Consider the following 15,088-nt stretch of genomic DNA (forward strand, 5'->3'; position numbering starts at 1 on the left):
TAGGAACTTCAATTGCCTCGAATAGCCTACATATACAGCTTTTATAAACCCCCCTCTCTCTCTCTATATATATACATACACACATACACACGCTCACACACATATTGCGACCCACATAACGTGTAACATGTGCTTTATTTCTATCGTTTGATTGGTGACGTTCAACTTAACAGAACCCATGCATTTGACCACATACTTTTCAACTCTGAGCCACTCCTTAATCCTTTCGAATGGATATGAGTATTGCTTGATACAAAAGACTCAATTAAAGATGAGAGAAAACGTTAATATATACACACACAAAATCATACAAAAAACATACTTTCGTTTGGATATGTCGGCTAAGAAACAAATTAAAGGTAAATAGAAAAGTATGCACGTGTTTCGAATGCATTTATATTTCGCGCCATGTAGAACATTGTCCAATCAGAGAGGCTCCCGGTCAAGCACGATTTCCGGATCACATTGTTGCCCTTGGATGCTACGGTTTTAGGCATGTTCTCCGTGCTGGTTTAGAAATGTTTACAAGTTTACAAACAACATGGGCTTGACTGGCAGGAAGTGTGATTGTTGTTGTGAAGTGTTCCAGTGGCTCTGTCGATTAGTTGGTATCGTTACAGCGCTTGGTAAGTGAAAACACGCCATGCGTGGCAAGGGAGTCTGCTGTTTGTCAACATGATCACGCCACTCCAATGGCAGTGGAGAACGGGCAAAATGCCAAACGTGGTATTTACCCTCGTAAATTTTAGTGGAAAAGAATAAAATATAAAGTTAATACCCATATATCGTAGTCGACATGTTATTCATATTGAGATTTACTGTGTTATGTTGATCTTATCGGCTTTAACAAAAGCAGTAAAGAAAAGAAATTTTATGAATGAAATTCCAAACTTGTCACGCCACTATTTAATGCACTCGTTTAACCCTTTCATTGTTATGTTTTGTTAAGATTCTTTGCCACAGTATCAATATATCTATATTATAAGTTCAACTGCTCAACAAATATTTGGTATTTAATTTTGTAAGCCTGTTGATTGAAATAAGCTAGATCTAGATCGTCCCATAAGTGTGTTGATCGTTTGGCGAATCGATCACTGTCCTTATTAAACAAGGAAGGATTATTAAAAGTATTGTGAAGTCAAGATTGTTTGCTTCAGAATTAATTCAGAGTGACAATCAAAATGTTTCTGAGTAAGTTATAGTACCTAGTGGAGAAACATCAGTCATGAACTGACTGACCAAAGTGACCACTTTGATCAGATGATTAGATCTGTAAACATAATCAAGATTAAACATGGCTATTCTAGTCTAGTCTAGTCTAGTCTAGTCTGTTTGTCCTGAGAGTAGATATCTGGAAGGAATAGGGTTTTAATTTTAAATATGAAATAATATTGATTTTCTTTTCACCAAATGATATTTTACATATCACAGTCAATAAGCAGTTGACTGTGAGTACATAGTGTTTGACATTAAACATGAAAGTCATAGGGTCTTTGTCATAGAAACCAAAGGTTAAAAGTAAAATATCTAGGGTCCCTTGATTCGAATACCGTAGAAGTTCTGAAGAACCCCAGGACCCCCTTAATTTCGAACACTGGGTGCATTACCCTCATGATAAACAGTGAAGCTTGTCTGATTTATGAAAACAGATTAGCCAGTGACAAATGCAACTAACACAAAGATTAGCTCCCTAACAACTATTCAGAAATGTCCCAACTGCCTATTAACATTGATTTAGATAATGGTAAATGAGATTAACTTTATTAAAAAATAAATTATTTATGTACATGCTTCCCCCTCGTACCTCTCCAGGATAACTGTTGATTGTAAACAACATGGTCGGAAGTTAGTTCCTAGTTAGTTGGTTGACTGTTTGTTCATTTGCAATAAAAGTATGCAGAAATCAGAGCCATTAGTGTCGGTCAGAAGCAGTGTTGAATTAAAGCTTGAAAGTCATGGGTTATTGTCGTATTTTGAAGGCAATATGTAATTCATTCTTAGATTTTCATACCCCGACTGTCTGACTACCAAACACCAAAATTGATTGTTGCCTAATCATGCTATTGTTAATCATTTTAGTTTAAAGGGAAACAACACTCCAACTTTCAGTCGTCTAGCCAGCACCATTTTAATTAGCCTGTGCAATCACCAGAAGCCAATTAGCGCCAGCGACCCAACAAACTGGGCTTCTGACTCCGCAAGGGGCCAACTTGAAAATCTTGTTGACAGTGAGGGGGAATCCCCTTGAATCCTCGACTTTGATTGGATGATACTTATTATAACCTTACACCTTGCAAATTCATCAGCGTGTATACATATGTATGTACACTTATGTAATTTGGTATTCAGAAAATATGTGTACATACTATTTTTTTAACAGTGAAATTCAGCTCATATGCTCAACGGCAACGACCCTCATTTTTCATGCAAATTGCCTAAAATACAACAATTGCTACTCCCTTCTTATCATCATGTTTCACGGTATAACAGCTTGTTGCTATTTCTGGCCCACTTTATGAGAAATTACACATGGTAATGTTTATTTTTGCATAAATAATAATGCCTAGCAGAACAGAAAATACAATTTAAATGGTAAGTCATCATGTTTAGTAATAGTTTATATAAATTTCACATTTGTGTTGATCAAGTTTGTTCTCTGAAGGGATACTATGTATTTTTTTATTGTATGATGTTGACCGATAGCTTCACCCTTTCAAGCCATGTATGCAAATCAACAACAAAACCCATGTCGGTTTGGCTGCAGCACTTTATCGTATGCCTTTGTTATGATGTACGGCTTCTCATTAGACTTTCAAACTTGGAGTGCAGTTTCCCTTTAAAATGATTGAGTGAGTGAGTGAGTATGGTTTCACGGCGGGGGACACCAGAAATGGGAATCGGGAATCGAACCCGGGTCTTCAGCATGACGAGCGAACGCTTTAACCACTAGGCTACCCGACCGCCCCTTCTCCTTAAAAGGACCGCCACCATCTAGTGCATAGATTGTCTGCCTTGGGAGCGGGAGGGAGGTCGGTGATTAGGTCCCCGACCATGTCATACCAAAAGATATTAAAAGATGGTACTTGTTGTACCATGCGTGGCGCTTGGCATTAAGGGGTTGGTCGGCTTGAAATTGGTAGATTGTGTCTGAGTCGGGTATTCATGTCAAACTGTGGCATGGTATCTCAGTAGGCTAGCACTATAAAACTGGCTATAAAACTGGCATTAGTCACATAAACATAGTGGGGTCACTATATCCAAATACTTCGTGAAAAACATGACCTGTGCAGTACAATATATCTATTGTTTTGTATTAATACATGATGCATGGTATTTTGGCGGGGACACAGGTGTCCCATTCGTTTAAGGCGGCGCCTTTCCTGTGTAGAGTTGCGCCCCTTGGGCAGCCAGAAACCTGTGGTCATGGGTCGAATCCTGATTTGCCATGATTATATTTCTTGGTTTGTCACCATCATGCCCATGTTTGTGGGTTTCACCAAAGTGGTAAACATCTGAAACCTGCGTCACTTCAGGCTTGCCTCCCACATTAAGTTGACATGCAGTGCGCCCTTAAACACCAACTCACACACTCACTGTTATAATGTGATGATTCACAAGATTGCAAGGCAATGAATTAGGCTAAAAGAACAATTTATTTTGTTTCTCAGGCATCTGCATGTCACTTGGAAACCAGCTCATTGGGCTTCTTATTCATACTTGGGGCGGTCGGGTAGCCTAGTAGTTTAAGCGTTCGCTCGTCACGCCGAAGACCCGGGTTCGATTCCCGACATGGGTACAATGTGTGAAGCCCATTTCTGGTGTCCCCCACCGTGATATTGCTGGAATATTGCTAAAAGCGCCGTAAAACCATACTCACTCACTCACTCTTATTGATATTTAAATAGTATGTTTCTGGCATCATATATTCAGTATTTCTGACATAAGTTTTCAAATTCTATACAATGCTATGCTTTGTCAACAATTATTATTTATTCACTGCCAAAGTTAATGAGACCTAATTTGTTGTCTTCAGCTTAAAGGAAATAGAGACATGACCTTCCCCATACAGATGTTGTGATAAAATATTTAAAGCATCCCACCTCCTCTCAGGAACAGAGGGGCGGTCGACTAGCCTAGTGGTTTAAGCGTTCGCTCGTCACGCCGAAGACCCTTGATCGATTCCCGACATGGATACAATGTGTGAAGCCCATTTCTGGTGTCCCCCGCTGTGATATGCTGAAATACTGCTAAAAGCAGTGTAAAACCATACTCACTCAGGAACTGAAATTAACACTAGCCCAGACAAGTTTTGTAAAAGGTATCCTAAGGGCTAGTAGCATTTCAAACATTTTGGGGGGATATTGCTATATGTTACAGCAATAGGAACTAACAGGTTTAGTCCACTAGTCCTTATAATGATAACATATAGCAAAATCCTTAAAAATCCCAAATATCTACTTGTCGTTAGGATACCTAAACTATTGGAAGTTTGGCAAGGACTACAGGACTTGTGCCAATTTCTAACGCTGATGTTATCACTATTCTCTGGCTAGTTATTGGTTGAATTCCATCCATCACTCCCTCATCAGTTCAGTAAAAAAAGAGATCATTTAACAGGGTTACAAATTAATGCTAGCGCGGGGCTAGTCCAAATACTGCGAGCTAGTACATATTTCCCTATTTCCCCATTGTTTTAACCAGGGCTAGTAAAGCTTTTGAGTTAGGTTCTAACCCTGATGTAATTATTTTATATAGCCCTACAACCATAATCACTGCAGCCTCTTCTGTTTGCAGTTCTGTGGGGTGCCGGAGTGGAGGCTGCATTTTATCAACATGTTCTGGGCATTTACATGCTGTGAGTACAATAATATGCCTTACACTGTAATTCCAATTTCCTGTTTCCATGGTAACGGTATTTGCTATCTTTATATAATTCATATAATGTTGAAGTAACTGGAGTAAGGGATTATTGTCTATCATGCTAGTTAGGAATTAATGCTGTAGTCCATTTGTGTAATGTACAAAGGGTTATGTTCATAGAGACACAATATCACGTTAAAGCTTCATGTGATTTTTATGGGGAAAATCTGAAATCAGCTTTATGAGTAAGAGAGTGAATAATTCATCTGCAAAGATATTTATAATTTAGAGTGATTTTGATGAAATGAACAAAGCACCAGCCAGTTTCAAACAATGCATAATTAATAGATTTTTTAATTCTAGCTGGTTAGAGGGAAAAAACACCCTTCATGCTACTGATAAATAGGGAATCTCACCCTCGTGTCTTTTGATATCAAATATTTATCATCCAAAACGGGCTCTCACAGGAGATATGGCTTGGGTGAGATCAAGTGATATCTACATTGTAGATATCGCTGCAATGAAATTTGCATCACAATGCTTTGCAGACCATTGTGACGTCATTGGTTACCATGATGTCACAATCAAATGATATCACTAATGGCTCTGCTACTGAAGCTGTTAGCAGTACGTTTTACAGTAAGACACTGCTTATAACTGTCTACAAAGTGAAAAAGTTGGAAGAATGATTTTGGATGATAAATAAAATCTCACCCTCATGTCTTTTGATTTCAAAGATATCAACACTCGTTCAGATGCATTCAACACAAAATGCATGTTATTTGTATGTTTACATAAGCATTTGGCAGATTGCCAACACTGCTGTGTCTAAACATTTCAGAAAAAAATATATACCTGTTACAGATATCCTTATTCATGTGATTTTTATACTGTATTTCTTGTAAGGATGAGGATATAATTTTTTGTTTGTTTGAAGCACCAGGGCTGTACTGGTACACAATGGAATATTAGCAGTTTGTTGCTTGTGTATATGATCTTGCAGTAATTCTGATGTGACAATCAACTCCAGTAGAAAAATGTGTCACTTGATACAGGGACAGTTACAGTTTGTGCATTCATTCATGTTCACCACATGGTTGCACGGTTTGATCCCAATTTCTGGTGTCCCCCCACCATGATATTGCTGGAATAATACGAAGGGTGGCGAAAAAACGTACTCGCTAGCGAACGAACGACATGTCGACTCAATAGTTAGGCATGAAATAACCATCTCAACTTTTTAATACATCATATGATATTGTTGACAAGCCATCCAAACTCAACACACTGGGAAAACGAAGTCATGTATGTTGGTATTAATTTCAAGATTCAGGGTACTGACTACTTTGGAATCCTGGTTAGAATAAGTGCCCAGCAACCTATGCTGGACATGAGCAATCAACTACATCCAATGGTCAGGCTCGGTGACTTGATTGCTTATCATGCCCCAACAGCATGGATCATTGCTCACAATGTCGATAACTGGATTGTCTGGTCCACAATCAATTATATACAGGCTGCTGTCATATTGCTGGGATATTGCTGAGTACTACTTTAAACAACGATAAACAAACCTTGTCTACTTGTTGGGTTTCAGAGTGGCTGCGGTAGTTGTCACAGCGTTGGAATTTGTCTTTGTCGTTAACTACTTTGTGGAAATATGTACACGGTAAGAAATCCTGCTATGCATGCAGTGTTAGATATTGGCACTAGTCTTGTAGTCCTTGCCAAACTGCCCAATAGTGGTATCCTACGGACTAGTAGAAATTTGCCTTTTGAAGGGTTTTGCTATATGTTTTCATTATAAGGACTAGTGGACTAAAAATGTTAGTTTCTATCACTGACATGTACATGTTGAAAAAAAAGAAGGAATTCTCTTAAAGAAGTAAAAAGTTGTACTTGTCATGTAATTTATATGAACTGTTCTGGAAATGGCACCAGTATTCTAGTCATCCAATCATTAAGCATATTGCCTCCAATATAATATGCCTCAAAACAAAAATGTATTCAGGTGCACCGGGGGGCATCCATTTAGATGTCGTGCATGCCCTATGGCATTGGGGTGTGCCCACAAGAAGAATAGTTTTGATCCGTCTTCAAACTCTGTCATTTCACCTAGGCGAGAGATTTTCCCCTTTCCTTTTTTTTTAGATGGATGACAGTAAATATTTGTGCAAAAGTACATATATCACTAGCTTCACATAATAAGCTCTGTGACGACAGATTTTTAAGTGTCCCTTTCAGGCACCAGAAACTGATTTTGACCCTGACATCTGCACAAAAATACAATGAATTTCTAACCCTGTAAAGGGTTTTGGAGGGCTTGAAGTTTTATTTTTTTTCACGTGTAATTAATATACATGCAGGGAAAGAAATACTGGTTAGCACTTTAGCACTTGTCTGAAGCAACCTGCCTTATTTTCAAATTTCCCTGTTGTCAGTTGAAGTTTCCTGTCGCTAACAGTGTACCTAGATGTTGTTATTATTTCATCTTCCCAAGGCAAGGGCGTTGACTGACACCAAAAGTCCAGTCTCTACCCATGCCGAATAAGGCAGGCTGGAATTCCGGATTTACTTTTGCTGGGCTACCGAGTCTATGCAAATGACGACCCGTGAACATCCTGGGTAGAATAGGTCTTCAGCAACCCATGCTTGCCGTAAAAGGTGACTATATTTGTCGTAAGAGGCGACTAATGGGATCGGGTGGTCAGACTCACTGACTTGGTTGAAGCATGTCATCTTATCCCAATTGTGTGGATCAATGCTCATGATGTCAGTTGCTGGATTGTTTGGTCGAGACTCGATTATTTGCAGACTGCTCAAGAGATTTGATGCATTTGGCAAGGTATGGCCTGTTTTTTTGCAATATAGATCTTGAATATCGATCAGGTCATCTTGACCAGGCGCTGTCATTTTGGTTGAACTTTTATAGTCCGTTAACACCCTTGACTTGGAAGATGTTATTTTTGATACATATACTGAGAAAAAGTATTCCATCCACTCCAAAGCTGGGGCTGCCTCTGTGGTCTAGTGGTAGAGCATCTGCTATGAGAGCGGAAGGTCTGGGCTTCGATCACTGGCCTCTTTCGAAAAGACGTTAAATAAAAAGAGTTTACTTGTTGCTACCCTGCCTGGCGCTTGGCATTAAGGGGCTAAAACAAGGACTGGTCGGCTCGCAGTCTGTATACTGTGCCTCAGTATTCATGTTATCTCAGTGGGCTAGCACTATAAAACTGGCATTAGCCTGGGCTAATACAAGCAGCCACACACACATACACCATGTATGTCGCTTTATAAGTGCAATAATCTTGGACGCGACATTAAAACCCCATATCACGTCACTTCAAAAGCTGGGCTAGTAAGCATAGGTAGATAAGTGTAAAGAAGCTTGACCTGTTTGTGCCTGATCACCTGTACGTGTGTGTCCAGCTCCACAGCGGCCAAGTGCTGGAGGTTCTGGGACTGTGTGATGTGGCTGGATGACTGGAAGAAGGGGATTCTCTACATCGCCATCTGTATCCCGTGCTTTATACAGCCACACGACGTGATCCTAGGAGTCCTTGCAGGTACGAGCGTCAGAAAGGAGATATTAGTTGACATTCCGCTTTGTAAAGTTAACTCAACGCCTTGCAACTCGTTTTGGCTCAAACTTGTTTTTGCCTGTTCTAAATATTATTTGCAACAGTATTTACCTGTAGCCATGGTAACCGACTTACTGTCACTTCAGAAAACAGACTTTGTTCATGTCATCTTCCCTTTGAAAGGTAAGGGTATGATACATGGTCCCCAAAGAATAGGGCTCTGTATTGGCAAACAAATGGTGTTGCAATATAGGTTTCTGTATTGTGATACGTATTGCGGTATATTGGGAGCTAAAGTGTGTGACAGTGACTGTACATTCTATTTTCTACATGCTAAAGTAAATATAGCTCAGCATGGTCAGTCACCGCCGTTTTGTAGTCATGGATAACAGTGTGAGGGCCAAATCACTTCTGCGTTTTCAACGTTTTGTTATCAGTTTCGAAGGGAAACATATGTAAATGAATTTCTGTGTAGATTTTAGGTTGTTTTTGCTATGTGCTATCATGACTGTACTGATGTTTTATTGGTTCACTGTCAGAAAGCATTTAAAACTTAAAGATAATAATTGGAATAATTGCAGGATTTCATTATATTTCTGTTGCAGGATGTATAATGTTTGTGTCGGCAGTGTTGTATATGCTGAAGACATTTAAGACGCGTCGGGAACGGCGTCTTGAAACTATCACTCAAAAACCATCATACGATAGGTAAGTAGGACATATTGAGATTGTAATGTTTAAGTTCTGATTTCAGTGTTAGTTTTGTCTTTGGAGGTATGAACGTAAAAAACGGTATGTGCACTGTAAATCTATGTAGCTGATATATGTGAAGTGTGCATTCTTAAATAAATAGGTCAACAATAGTAGCTTCACAGACTTCCTATTTAATTATTAATACCAATAAACTGTTGACAACATCACCAACCATATCATCCAATCAGGAAACAGTAGATCGGTAGAAGGCGTGCCTTAAGTATTTTTTCTCGGTTTTGGGGAACAAACGCAAAACAATATGCTTGGTGAGCCAATCAAATGCCATAAAGTCACTTGCAATTTATTGTAAGATGCACTAACATAAAGACAATTTTGACCTTATTTGCAATAAACCCTTACCTGCCGTACATATTTTCTAGCTAAAGATCTGTCCAGGCAACAGGACTTTTGCAGAACATTTTTGAAATAGGTCATGAGTGGTCAAGAAGTCCATGGTGCCACTTTTTGCAGTGCCGCCTCCACGGTGTAGTGGTAGAGTGTCCGCCTGGAGAGCGGGAGGCCTCCATGGTGTAGTGGTAGAGTGTCCGCCTGGAGAGCGGAAGGCCTCCATGGTGTAGTGGTAGAGTGTCCGCCTGGAGAGCGGGAGGCCTCCATGGTGTAGTGGTAGAGTGTCCGCCTGGAGAGCGGAAGGCCTCCATGGTGTAGTGGTAGAGTGTCCGCCTGGAGAGCGGAAGGCCTCCATGGTGTAGTGGTAGAGTGTCCGCCTGGAGAGCGGAAGGCCTCCATGGTGTAGTGGTAGAGTGTCCGCCTGGAGAGCGGAAGGCCTCCATGGTGTAGTGGTAGAGTGTCCGCCTGGAGAGCGGAAGGCCTCCATGGTGTAGTGGTAGAGTGTCCGCCTGGAGAGCGGAAGGCCTCCATGGTGTAGTGGTAGAGTGTCCGCCTGGAGAGCGGAAGGCCTCCATGGTGTAGTGGTAGAGTGTCCGCCTGGAGAGCGGGAGGCCTCCATGGTGTAGTGGTAGAGTGTCCGCCTGGAGAGCGGAAGGCCTCCATGGTGTAGTGGTAGAGTGTCCGCCTGGAGAGCGGAAGGCCTCCATGGTGTAGTGGTAGAGTGTCCGCCTGGAGAGCGGAAGGCCTCCATGGTGTAGTGGTAGAGTGTCCGCCTGGAGAGCGGAAGGCCTCCATGGTGTAGTGGTAGAGTGTCCGCCTGGAGAGCGGGAGGCCTCCATGGTGTAGTGGTAGAGTGTCCGCCTGGAGAGCGGAAGGCCTCCATGGTGTAGTGGTAGAGTGTCCGCCTGGAGAGCGGGAGGCCTCCATGGTGTAGTGGTAGAGTGTCCGCCTGGAGAGCGGAAGGCCTCCATGGTGTAGTGGTAGAGTGTCCGCCTGGAGAGCGGAAGGCCTCCATGGTGTAGTGGTAGAGTGTCCGCCTGGAGAGCGGGAGGCCTCCATGGTGTAGTGGTAGAGTGTCCGCCTGGAGAGCGGGAGGCCTCCATGGTGTAGTGGTAGAGTGTCCGCCTGGAGAGCGGAAGGCCTCCATGGTGTAGTGGTAGAGTGTCCGCCTGGAGAGCGGAAGGCCTCCATGGTGTAGTGGTAGAGTGTCCGCCTGGAGAGCGGAGGGTCCGGGGTTCGATCATACCAAAATATGTTAAAAGATGGTACTTGTTGTTACCCTGTCTTGCACTATAAATCGGCATCAGTCCGGGCTAGGACAAGCAGCCACACGCACGCACGCATGTCGCTATATAAGTGCAATAATCTTGGACGCGGCGATAAACCCCATTTCACCTCACCTCACCTCACCTGAGTTAAGTCACTGTCAAAGGTCTTGAAACAGGCCTGTCTCCATTCTAGGGCCTGGACTAGTGGAAGCTGGTAGGAATTCAGTGTTTTCAGATATCCAATCCCCACCTGACCAGTAGACAAGACACAAGTCAGGTAGAAATAGGCTTCAAATCAGCCTGTTGTTCTTATAGAGGTACAGTCACCCTTCTAGGAACTGTCCCACCCAGAACATCTCCATGATCAGGCCTCACATGTTTGTGTGCCACAACCAGGGGCAGATAACTGTAATCACTCCCAGTTAAGATGTGGCCACGATAGCACCACACATTTTACAAGTGTTTCAGTCAATTTCCACCCCTGACAATTACTACCAGTAAAGTTACTATGCAGTTTCTAATGCCACTGATATTACTCACACATAGCAAATGCATCTAAAAAAAACTGAGATCCTTGGAAATTGTATGAATATCCAGGTTATATTACTTGTAAGTTTGATAATGCCGGGACCCATGAATATCTGGGTTAGAATAGGTCTTCATTCAGCAAGCCATGCTTGCTGTAAAAGGCGACTATGCTTGTCGTAAGAGACGACGAATGAGATCGGGTGGTCAGGCTCACTGTTTTGGTTGATGCATGTCATCGTATCCAAATTGTGTGGATCGATGTTCAGGATATCAATCACTGGATTGTCTGATCCAGATTCGATTATTTACAGACCGCCATCATATAGCTGGAATATTGCTGAATGCGGAGTTAAACAACAAACAAACAAACAAAATGATGATGCCGGAGTCAGATTCAACAAAGTTTCACCACATTTTACAGAATCACACTATATTTTCTAATTTCAGATTTGAAGATATCCATGAGGACCTACATGATGATTTGGAAGACAGCATTGTAAATCCTAACAGTGACTTTAACCCCATTCCCAGTGTGGGGGACCAGTCGGAGATACTGGAGATGTGAGGAGCTACCAGACCATCTGTCTGTGTCTTGTCTGGTCCCTCGTGATGACCCGATCCTGCACAGCAGGTCACGTAGCCGATATCTGTTTGGCCGTCTCTGCTTCACCTAGATGTACATTTCCATGGAAACGTGAAATGGATGGCAGCTTGGAGCAAGTGTTTGACACTGTGATGCTTTTTTATTTTACCTATTGTCAAACTGCTTAATGCTTTCTTCAGAATTAATGAAGCTCTCAGGTCCATTAGACTTTATGATCAGTGAACATGTTATAAGAAGTAAAGATTTAGAATATCATCAAGGGATATTCACGATATATATCCTGATATATATTTGATTTTTTAACCGAAAATACATTCCAGAAGAGAAAATTAAAAAAATAATTTCAGATTTGTCAGAAAACAGCTGTCAAGGGATATTTTAATATGTTGTTATTTCTCTGAAGGAATTCAGTATAAAGTTATGGGGAGGTAAAGTCTGTACTGAAAAGAATACACGATTGAATATGACTTCCTGAACATCTCTTACCCACTGAAATACTTTGTGGGTCAGCATGCCTTTCATGCTTCGTCAGGATGGCTACCATGGTTACTGGACCACTTAAATGGACTTGTATCCATGTAGACGGCAAGTCCATCCGGCAACTACTGTTGGGAAGCTGTAGGGCACACTGCCTCATGCTGTCTTGTGCCTTACATTTCACTGTCTATCCTACACCAGTGAGTGATTTTACTGGAAACACTGGACTGGACTGAGTTCTCCTCCGTTGACAGATGGAAAAGGGCAAGTTAGTGAATATTTGCAAAATGTTTTATCCCACATCGAGTCATTGTTTATTCACACATATTCACAGTTATTGTCACTGCCACTTTTCCAAATTTATCAAATATTCCCACTGTCCACGATTCAATGTATTCTATGTACTTGACGGTATGCAACTAGAATCTGTTTATGCATGTTTTGTTTACTGTTTATAGAAACTATACATATCACATGCTGAAAGAACCCTCCATTGGTCCATTACACCGGCATTGTCACCTTATGGTGTTTATTTATGGATGATGCATGTCTGGTTTTATTTTTTTTATATTTTGCGATTTGATTTATGTGTATTCTGCAGCACTAGTTTTCAGCACAAAAATCTTTTTTCTTTGCTTGTGTTATTTCCCTATTTTCACATTTTTACATAGTTTATTGGCTTCAGACATGGCTGGGTAGCCTAGAGGGTAAAGTGTTTGCTAATATCGCTGAGGACAAGGGTTTGATTCCCACGTGGGGTCTGTGTGCAGGATGCGCGCTATTACCGGTATACCGGTAAATTGAGGTTCATTCTTTCCACAATACGTATCACAATATCATATTTTCATGCTCAGTATATCAGGTGATTTCAAATAGCGATTTTCATCATGGTTTTCATGTTATACACTTGCCAAATACCATCGCTGCCCCGGAGCATGCATCAGAGACTAAGATGGCTGCGTATTTATTGAATGAGTTAACATTATGTTATACCAGCATCTGGTTTGCTCTATTTATGAACTTCCATTCATACATTCAAGCTTCACATTGATTCTGAATTCAAAATTTAAGAAATACAATGTATTGTGATACGTATGGCAATATGGCCTTGTGGTTCGTAAAATATTGTGATACACGTTAACCATCAATACCCATTCCTATGTGCAGCCGATTCTTGTGTTGATTACATGGCACTATTATGACCTGTGCTTGTCCATCATCGAGTCTAATGTAACGTGTTATTTATTCATGTGTCTTTGACATGCTAGTGTATGCAGAAATAGGAATTTTATACAGATATACTGCTCAAAAGAAGTTAAAGGGCAAGTTCACACGGAAATTAACCTATTTTTCTTGTACTTTTTCCACATTAAAAGTGTTAACCTAGAAGTGTCATAGACAAAAATATAAAAATATCACAATTAATTAACATATTTTTCGCATTAAAACGATTTATATTTTTCACATTTACCAAGTGTTCTATTTCCACAACAAAAACACCATGGCTTATGCCCCTTGCAATATGACGTCATTGGTGCCAATTGATAAACATTATGACGTCATCATGCTTTGTTAGAGCCGCTTCACGTGGTGTAGGTCTAGATGTGTGATTCTAGCGTCTCAGATGCCAGCCAGCATAGTGTTATGCTGAGTCACCACTGCGCCGGAGTGTGTCGTAGACCATGTTGTTTTACCGCAAACTGGTACTTGATATCTTTTGCGTTGAGAATAGACAGGGACCCAGTTGAATTGGCACCAATTACGTCATAATCTAAGGGGGATAACTCAGGCCTGTTTAGCTCGAAAAACGAAGGCATCATAACGGCATATCATTTTCACACTATTGTGAGCTTCCTACTTTCACTGTGAAAAAAATGAGTGTATATTTTCAAACACAGATACTAATTAATTCTAAAATTGCGTTTTGTTTAGAAAAAGAAAGAAAGTGATTTTTGCGTGTACACTTCCCCTTTAAGGCACATAAAATTCGTTCATTTTACTATAGATAAGCTGTCATGGCTTGGTTAACTAACTATAATATTTGAAAGAATTGGGTGTTCTTCAACTTATTTTGAGTTGTATATTTTAGGGTTGAGAGACAGTTGAATATGAGCTTTAAATGCCGGAGATTATCAATATACACTGTCACCCATTGTGCTTTATATCTACTTTGTGCCTTGAGGCAGGGAGCGGTATACATGAACGACAGATAGTTGTTCGTGTCAGATCATTTTAGTAACATATTACATGTACATTGTGCTGTATGGTGTGTGTGATCCAGTGATCATGTGAGATAATGTTGAACTGTGGCAAATGAATGAGAATAGAATGATGCAATGTTTTTTTTCTAGAAATATTGTTTTAAAAATCTATCTTCATCTGCACAGTTGGTGAGAAAAGTGGAATAATTTGAAAATAACAGAGCTGTTCACTCCCACTCAAGAAGCTAAAGTATTCCTGATGGTAAGTCCTTCATTGTGAGAAACCACAATATTTTTGTACAGAGAAATGTTCTAAGGTACCCTAGATTTTGGATGTTGAAATAGTGGGAGGGTGTATAGGGGAGACCACTCTACTAGTCCATGCTGATCGTGCACACTCAAGTCAGAGTGATATGCTTTGCACTTAGTTGGCCAGGTTTCCAAGTCGGATTGACCACAAGGCCAAGG

At 40.8% G+C, this 15,088-nt stretch overlaps 1 protein-coding gene across 1 annotated transcript; it reads left to right on the forward strand.

The window, feature by feature from the left end:
- Positions 1-445: 445 nt before the first annotated feature.
- LOC124142345 lies at positions 446-13,732 on the forward strand. The gene is made up of 6 exons (XM_046510767.2): positions 446-626; positions 4,795-4,855; positions 6,458-6,529; positions 8,290-8,426; positions 9,047-9,149; positions 11,786-13,732. The coding sequence occupies exons 1-6, from the start codon at positions 542-544 to the stop codon at positions 11,901-11,903; spliced, it is 576 nt and encodes a 191-aa protein (XP_046366723.1). The 5' UTR covers positions 446-541; the 3' UTR covers positions 11,904-13,732.
- The last annotated feature ends 1,356 nt before the right edge of the window (positions 13,733-15,088 follow it).

Source organism: Haliotis rufescens, unplaced genomic scaffold (assembly GCF_023055435.1).
Source record: "Haliotis rufescens isolate VD_foot unplaced genomic scaffold, xgHalRufe1.0.p SCAF_11, whole genome shotgun sequence".
Taxonomy (NCBI): Eukaryota; Metazoa; Mollusca; class Gastropoda; order Lepetellida; family Haliotidae; genus Haliotis; species Haliotis rufescens.